Source organism: Gekko japonicus, unplaced genomic scaffold (genome assembly GCF_001447785.1).
Source record: "Gekko japonicus isolate JY-2015 unplaced genomic scaffold, Gekko_japonicus_V1.1 scaffold1660, whole genome shotgun sequence".
Classification (NCBI taxonomy): domain Eukaryota; kingdom Metazoa; phylum Chordata; class Lepidosauria; order Squamata; family Gekkonidae; genus Gekko; species Gekko japonicus.
In genome coordinates, this window is record NW_015171552.1 from 56,828 (window position 1) to 65,171 (window position 8,344).

Genomic DNA, 8,344 nt, shown 5'->3' on the forward strand with positions numbered 1-8,344 from the left:
AGCGCTCGGTGACGCGGAATGCCGCCATTTGGGGGTGGTAAGGAGATCCAAAGGCCTGTCCCTGAATACATTCAATATTAAGTCGCAAAACAGCAACAACTAGGGATGCCAGCCTCCAGGTGGGACCTGGGGATCCCCTGCAATTACAGCTCATCTCCAGACTGCAGAGATCAGCTCCCCCTGGAGAAAACGGATGCTTTGGAGGGTGGGCTCTGTACGTCACTGAGGTTCCTGTCCTCCCCAGGCTCTGAGTCTGCCCCCAAATATTCAGGGGTTTCCCAAGCTGGATCTGGCAACCCTATCCCCCCCCCCATTCCGCAACAGTGGCCAGGGGGACCTGGAAACCCTGACAACAAAAACCATACACCTGAATACATTTTTAAAGAAAAAGTGCAGAAAAGGGCAACTCGAATGATAAAAGGGTTGGAACACTTTCCCTATGAGGAAAGGTTAAAGCGCTTAGGGATCTTTAGCTTGGAGAAACGACAACTGAGGGGTGACATGATTGAGGTTTATAAGATTATGCATGGGAAAGAGCAGGTAGAGAAAGAGGTACTTTTCTCCCTTTCTCACAATACAAGAACTCGTGGGCACTCCATGAAATTGCTGAGCGGTAGGGTTAGAACGGATAAAAGGAACAGTTTTCCCACAAAATATCCTTAGCTGAATTCTCTCAGCTGAAAGCAAGTAAAAGAAACCCACTCACCTCTCTCACAGCTCTCTCTCCTGCTCCTGCTCAGAGCTCAGCTGGTCTCCTCTGCCTCTGGCAAGGTGCTTCCTTAAATAGAGGCCTCCCCTAGCAGAGGTCAGGCAGCAGCTCTCTCACAGCTCTCTCTCCTGCTCTTGCTCAGAGCTCAGCTGGTCTCCTCTGCCTCTGGCAAGGTGCTTCCTTAAATAGAGGCCTCCCCCAGCAGAGGTCAGGCAGCAGCTCTCTCACAACTCTCTCTCCTGCTCCTGCTCAGAGCTCAGCTGGTCTCAGCTGGTCTCTTATGGTATCAGGGAGGTTGGTTTGCCTCTTGCAGGGATGCAGGACTGAAAGGCATCGAGTATACTCCGGGTCCACGTCTGGCTTGGCACACGGCTTCCAGCTGAGGCTTCCCTCGGCAGGGCACATGCCCAACAGTCCAGGAAGTTGGCACCGTCTTCGGGCTACCGCACATTCTGGTTCCCTGGCACACTTATTGTACAGTCCAGCTTATAGTTACAGTCCATAGCCTTATAGATGTTGAGCAAGGCTCTTTCAGGGCAACATCACACATTTAATTGATAGATGCTTTTGTTAAACTAACTGGCTTTTATTTTGATGTAACACTTAAATTTGAGTAATAATAATGTTATAAGCTCTGTTTTATCAAGTGTATCTAGGCGACTAGGCAAAGGTTATCAGGGTCAAACTGGGGCTGTTCTGACACTCTGTATGTGCACAGAACTACTACTACTCTGTAGACCACCACCATCCATTACAAAAGAAACACTTCTTCATACAACACACACTATTAACTTAATATCATAATATGTGCTGGTGGCCAATAACTTGGGTTTTTAATAGGATTAGCCAAATTTATCAGGGTACATCTATCAGTGACCGTAAATCCCATTAACTAAATAGAACCTCCATGTTCTGAAGTGATGTGCTCACTGAGTAAAATGCTGGGCACAAGAGTTGGGTGCTGCCTTTCGTGCCTTCCTTGTGAGCTTCCCAGAAGCACCTGTGCATACCTGGCTGGGCATAGAGTGCTGGCCAAGATGGCCCCTTATGTTCTGATCTGGCAAGGCAGTTCTCACGGTTTTATTTCGATTTGATGAGTAAGAAAAATCAATATCCGCTGATGTTCCAGATTTACCTCCCTTTGTCCACATCTTTCCCAGCCCAGTGGTCTAGCTGCAGTCATGCACCTATGAATGAGCGAGTCCAGGTCCATAAATCATCTCTTCCTTCTTCTGGTAGGCACTGGCAGGACTCTGGTTTCATGATCATCTATGTGACTGGACGTCCGGACATGCAGAAGCATCGCGTGGTGGCCTGGCTCACCCAGCACAACTTCCCCCACGGCATCGTCTCTTTCTGTGATGGCCTCACCCACGATCCCCTGCGCCAGAAGGCTGCCTTCCTGCAGGGCCTGCAGCAGGAGGCATGTGGTCGTTCCCTTGCAGCCATCCACATGGCTTGTCTGGGGTGGATTCGAGCACAGTTGGGAGTGGTGAACGTGGGAGAAGCTGAAACAGCAGGGCAGGGAAAAGGGGAGCCAGGGAGGAAACATCACCGGCATTTCCATCCTTCTATCACAGGCAGAAGTCAACATTGTGGCTGGTTACGGATCCACCAAGGATATCTCTGTCTACAGCTCCTTAGGGCTCCCTCCGTCTCAAATCTACATTGTGGGCAGAGCTGTGAAAAAACTGCAAAGCCAGTGCCAGGTACAGAGTCATCTCTACTGGGCAACACCCTCTCAGGCTCAGTCATGTCTTGGTGGGCTGAGGGGTCTGCTGTGGTGTTGATCATGGGGTGGCTCATCAAGGGGTGGACGAGAGCAAGCTTAAAAGGCCAGAGCAATCTTCAGCTGCTCCTAATCTCTCTTCCTGCAGTTCCTGTCAGACGGCTACGTTGCACACCTTGCTCAGCTGGAAGCAGCCTCCCTCGCCCACTCGCCAAAGGGAACAACAAGGCCCACCCTGGGCAAAGGCAGTTACGGCTGCCCTGCTCCTGTCGACTTCCTGCGCAAGCAGAGCCAGCTGTTGCGCTCGCGGGGGCAGAGCCAGGTAGAACGAGAGGGGTCGGGGAGTGCCCAGCCCCGGGCCAAGACACGTAGTGTCAGCCTCAAGCTGGATAGTGAAGAGTAAGCCTATGTGGGGGAAGTCCTCGCCTTGTCCGAGCAACAGCGGCTGGTGCCAAGGGTGGGTCTGCGGTGGGAAAGAGCCAAGGACGCCAGGTGCAGAGAAAGAGGAAGAAAGAAACCACTCTGCCTAGCAGAGGCTGCGAGCTGGTGTACAGTGCCATTTGGACATGGAGAAATGTCTACGTAACCCCAGAGTTCCTTCTGTCATATCAAGCCCAACTTCCTGCTGTTCTGTTTGTGGTCCCCTTTGACCCACAGCTCAGCCAACATCTCTCAGCTCACTTCTGGGGAGTGGAGCAGGGAACCTTGACATAAACTGTGTTTGTGAATTGACTGTTTGCATTCTCCCTTTTCTGGTTTTTGAGGGCTGTGTGTGTGTGTGTGTGTGTACACTGGTATATGTGTTTGTGTGAGTGTGTATACACACACACACACACAATCTCCCAATCTTATGCCAAGTGAGCCAGTAGTGGGTCCACCACCACCACCCCCGCCCCCACCTGCTCACCCCCTGTCTTTTCCAGGTCTTCCTATTTCTGTCTGTGGCTTAAATGGGGTGGGTAGTTATGGAAACAAAACCTGGAGGGGTTTTGTCCCTTTCCCTGCCTCCAGCCCCTCATGCAATCCTCAGCCCAGTCCTGCCTGTGCCCTGGCCTTTGGGTGTCTGCATGGTACTGCCCCACTGCGCATGTATTGGGTCTGATGTGAGAGCACAGGGTATTCAGGACCAAGGAGGAATCTCTACTCCCTTCAGATGTGGAAACAGCTCAGCTGAGGGTTTAATATTTATTTTGTTCTGTCCGAATTGCTGGGAGGTTTGGAGTAGAATCTTCGTCTGGAGGATTTGCAAGGGTTTTACATTTCCTTTAAATGTGTTACAAAACCAAGGGGAGGAAATAAAATGGTTTTTAGTGAATGTTTGTGTCTCGGAGCAGCAATTCAGAAGGGATGGATGAGTCTTCGCATTCTAATACCCATTTTTAGATAACATCGGCTGGACATTACCAGAAGAGATCTAAAGCAGCACTTAAATGTGTGGCCGACAGGTATCCTCCGGATGGTCTGTGGGAAGGAAGGTGGACAGGAGATGGCCATGACTGAGTGGTCCAAGGTTGTTTTGCTGTCACCCATCAGCTCTTCTCTCCTTGCTACTGGCTGGGAGCAACAGCGTCAGTGCCTCAGAGGTTTGGCTCAAACCTGGCGGGGGGTTGTGGTCCAAACAAAATAATTTTTTTATCTGCGCTCACCAGAGTCATGGACAGGGGGGCTGTGATTTCATAACCCCATCAACACTAGCATGTGCATTGCACACACTTTCAGAAGGATGCATTTTTCTCAGCAGCAAAGCAAACTCCACCCTAACTTACACCATCACATTTCTGGGCAGACATGGAAGGTGAGTAGAGCGAATACAAGGATGCTCTAATGTTCCATCGTTAACAGAAGCATTTGTCAGTAGCCAGGGGGCTGAGATCCAGATTTCAGAAAGAACAGAAGAGGGCTGTGAGGGAGAAAAATCCACACCCAACCTTGCTGATATGCAGTGCTTCTGTCTCTGCTGAAACACCACTAAGAACTTGACCATGGCAGGGCTTCAGTGGAGTATTCAGTGATCAGCTTGGTGGGTGGAATATCATGGCTTGGGTCTGTGGGCCATGTGAGTTCATGGAAGCAACTGTTACTGCACAAACTCAGAATTTTATTTTATTTTTTTGAGGACACAGGCCATCTGCAAGAAAGGGAAGGCAGTAAAAGTTGTCCAGTCTTGTTTTGCGGAGCTGTGCATTATTATTTAACATAAGTAGGTGCTTTACAAAGATTTTAAAAGAAAGCAAGCCCTTCTTGGCAGCTTATAATGTCAAGAAAAGCATGGGTTGACGCTTGGGGTCCAACACAAGGCTAGGAGTGGCAGCATTGCAGCATCTGCAGAGCAAAGGGGGGAACATGAGGCCACCTTAAGGATTGGGGGGGGGATGTAGAAAAGAGTCCTGTCTATTGGAGGAGTGGTATAACATAATGAGATAAATTTGTCTTATTGGGAGGGGGAAAAAATTTTCTGCATCTCTAAATTGTAATATTTTTATGCTACACCCAATGGCAACATCTCTCTTTTTATAATTCAGGTAACTAATTCAAGATTTAGGGGTAGGTAACTGAGGAATGAGCTTTATAAATTACTAGGAAATAAGGCCCGTTGTGAAAATAAATACAACAAGCTCTAGAAAGAGGCTCTGGGAGAGTGCCAAGGCCTTAGGCATTCAGCGTCAATTTGCTGTGGCGACCTCAAACCCCACCTTCTCCAGGCTCCACCCTTGAAATTCCCAGGAATTTCCCAGTCTGGAGTTGGCAACCCGACATCCCCTTCCCAGCTACCCATCAACCTACCATTATCTGCCCCTCTGACTGCAGCTGACTTCTGCCCTCCCTCCTGGAGATCAGTTGTAATTCTGAGTGATCTCCAGCCCTCACCTGGAGATTGGTAACAATGGTTCCCAAGGAGAAACTGGCTAATTCGGAGGGTGGAGTCTATGGCATTGTACCTGTCTGAGGTCCCACCCCTCCTCAAACCTCACCCCCTCCAGGCTCCACCCCTCAAATGCCCAGTAATTTCTCAACCTGGAGTTGGCAGCCCTATCTCCTTCCCAGCCAAGCATCAACCTGCCATCATCTGCTCCTCTGATTTCAGCTTTCCATTTCCTCCCCCCTCCTGGAGATCAGTTGTAATTCTGAGTGATCACCCCTCACCTGGAGATGGTGGAAATGGCTGGTTGGGAGGGTGGAGTCTATGGCATCATACCTGTCTTGAGGTCCCACCCCTCCTCAAACCTCACCCTCTTCAGGTTCCATTCCTCAAATCTCCAGGAATTTCCCACCTGGAGTTGGCAACCCTATCTCCTTCCCAGTCAATTATCAACATATGTTTATTTCTCCCTCACTCTTCAGCTCCCGTGGGCGTATCTCCTTAAATTCACTGCCACCACTCACTGAATTGTCACTGCCTTTTTAGAGGGACAGTGAGACCCCTCTGGCCGAATCTCCCTATTTGGAGACGCAATCCCCAATCTTGGAAAGTTGGCAACCCTAGGGTCTGGCCTTTCCTTGCTTCCTTGGGCTACCCCCTCCCTTTGTTATTGTGCAGAGCGGGGAGACTATGGTCAGAGCACAACACAGATTAGTAGCCCAAATAAAATAATTTATTTACAGAATTATGGAGTGCTCACACACTAAATGAATATGGCAGAACTGTAGGAGTAAGCTCACAATATGAACCAACACACAGTACTCTCTACCTGTGGAGGTTGTGGGCTCAGGATAGGATCTCTCCTTGGACTGGCCTCTGGCTCTGCTTTAGGCCAAGCCCAAGAGAGCAGGGAAACTTCCATTCATTCCCTAGTCCAGCTGACTGTGGACTGGCTGAATCTCTGCTGCCTCCCAGGGTTCCCCCACATCTGTGGTTTGTGGCCTGGATAGCCTCGTCAGCACAGGCAGCAGGAGCGTTTCCTAACCTGTAGGACTGACTGCCTCCTCCCTGGATGGGCTGGAGTCTATATTGATGCTGCCCTGTCCCTTGGGACAGTCTTTTCCTGCACTTTTTGGCCTTGGGGCAGCTGGGAACCGTAGGCCAGCAGATAAGGAAGCCCCATTCAACCCAGTGAGTGATACCCCTGCAGGCCCCTCTCTGGAACTACAGTTCAATTAAACCTTATGGGGGGACATTTTAAACAAACAACCACAGATGGCAGCCATGTTACAAACACAGCTAACTGTCATTTTGTTACACCTACCAACACCAATGAGGGAAAAGTTAAGTCCCACACAGGAGGCAAGCAGGAGAAGCGTCTTTGTTTGCAAGTAAATCTGACGGCACAGTGGCTGAAGGGGGTGTGGGTGGGGAAGAGGAGAAGACCCAGCACCTGGCCAATGGCATGCGAGTACTCTTGAGTGGTGGCTGACGGGCCAGTGGCTGAGGGAGTGCATGGAATGTTGCCTTGCGAAAACAGAATTATGTATAAGGAGAGATGTATTGAGGAATATCAAGACCAGGCACAAAGAATCAGCCAGGTTTATAGAACTGGGTGTTGCATTGGTACAAAAATACAGAGTACCTGAAAACAATCTGGTTGCAAGGAGTAATTTTGGGTTACTTGCAGCCTGATCCTGTGTGCGTTTTACACAACTCAATGGGGCTTACTTGAGAGTTGACATGTCCTTGTTTGGGGTGTATTTTTGTTTTTATTCCTCTGCATATACATCTTTTTCCCTTCATGTCCAGCAACCCACCACAGGTCACTACATGTTTTATTGCAGTTTCAATCTCCAAAGTAAATCTGAGCTATTACAGATATACTACTTTGCAGTCTTCATCTCTTATGTGCTGCGTCTTCTGGATCCAGAACAGGTCAGAAATGCAGAACACTATTTTATGATTGAAACCACCAGAATAAGTGACTCGCTTCTTCTGGGAAGGAGATGAAAAAGAACTTGGAGCATCTGTTGCAGTTTTGATTTGGAGACAGAGAGCCAAGTGAGCTGGGTATTTTTAGCTGGTCTTAGCTAAAACTGGTGCAGTCTTAAGGGACAGATACTGTTAGATCGCGCTAACAAAGGACTCGTAGAGTGATTCAGCAAGTGATTCAGCTTTATTTAGAAGTAACGAACAAGCACTAACTCAGTAAGAAACCAGAACAGAAAACAGTGGGAGCTTATGCTCCTTTTAAACATAACCGGGCTAATGTAGCCACGCCTATTTACAAATAACAACCAATGAGATTGCTAGAATAAAGACCAATGGGAGTCTTTCCCTCCTAGGGAATGGTATTGTTCTGATTGGTCGCTGTTACGAAGCGACCAATAGGAAGTTCGCTCAGAGGAGCCCTGGTCTGGCTCGAAGCTTAACATGGGAGTCCTATGAGGTGATTCATGTAATCATTTCAATACATTACAATTCCTCCCCCCTAAGTTAAGCCATCATCCCAATTGTTTTATTATTTACATACATGCAATCAACCTTTGTACATCAGGTATTCCAACAGTATTTACACTCATAGTCCTTCAGATAAGTCGGCATTTGCCGCGAACGCTGGGACCTGCGGAGCGGTGCAGGCTCCACGGGCAGACAAGGTTGTGGGTCAGAGTAGGGTTCACTACAGCCTGGATCAGGCACAGACTCGACTGGGATTTCAGCCCCGCACACAGGGTTCTGCCCTGACTCGGGGACAGTACCGGGCCTTTCGGTACTCACCGCCTGCTCTGGGGGTGTCCACTCGACATCAGGGGATTCAGCCGTCGGAGAGTCAGCGCTGCCCCTAGCCCAACGTCTCCTTAACTGATCTATGTGGCGCCGCCATATTCGACCGTCAGCTAACTGCACCACATACATTCGAGTACCCACAGAGTCGGATATAACCCCAGGAAGCCATAAGTGCCCGTTTGCATAATTTCGTGCGAAAACCTTGTCCCCTTTTTCAAACATGCGCACCTTCGGTTGCGCAGTGGTACGCTCGGAC

The 8,344-nt window shown here is 49.2% G+C and overlaps 1 protein-coding gene across 1 annotated transcript; it reads left to right on the top strand.

Moving 5' to 3' along the window:
- The first annotated feature begins 1,963 nt into the window (after positions 1-1,963).
- On the top strand, positions 1,964-3,719 carry LOC107117565 (membrane-associated phosphatidylinositol transfer protein 1-like). The gene is made up of 3 exons (XM_015419707.1): positions 1,964-2,132; positions 2,290-2,418; positions 2,587-3,719. Exons 1-3 carry the CDS (start codon positions 1,971-1,973, stop codon positions 2,839-2,841), a joined length of 546 nt encoding a protein of 181 aa, XP_015275193.1. The 5' UTR covers positions 1,964-1,970; the 3' UTR covers positions 2,842-3,719.
- Positions 3,720-8,344: the final 4,625 nt, after the last annotated feature.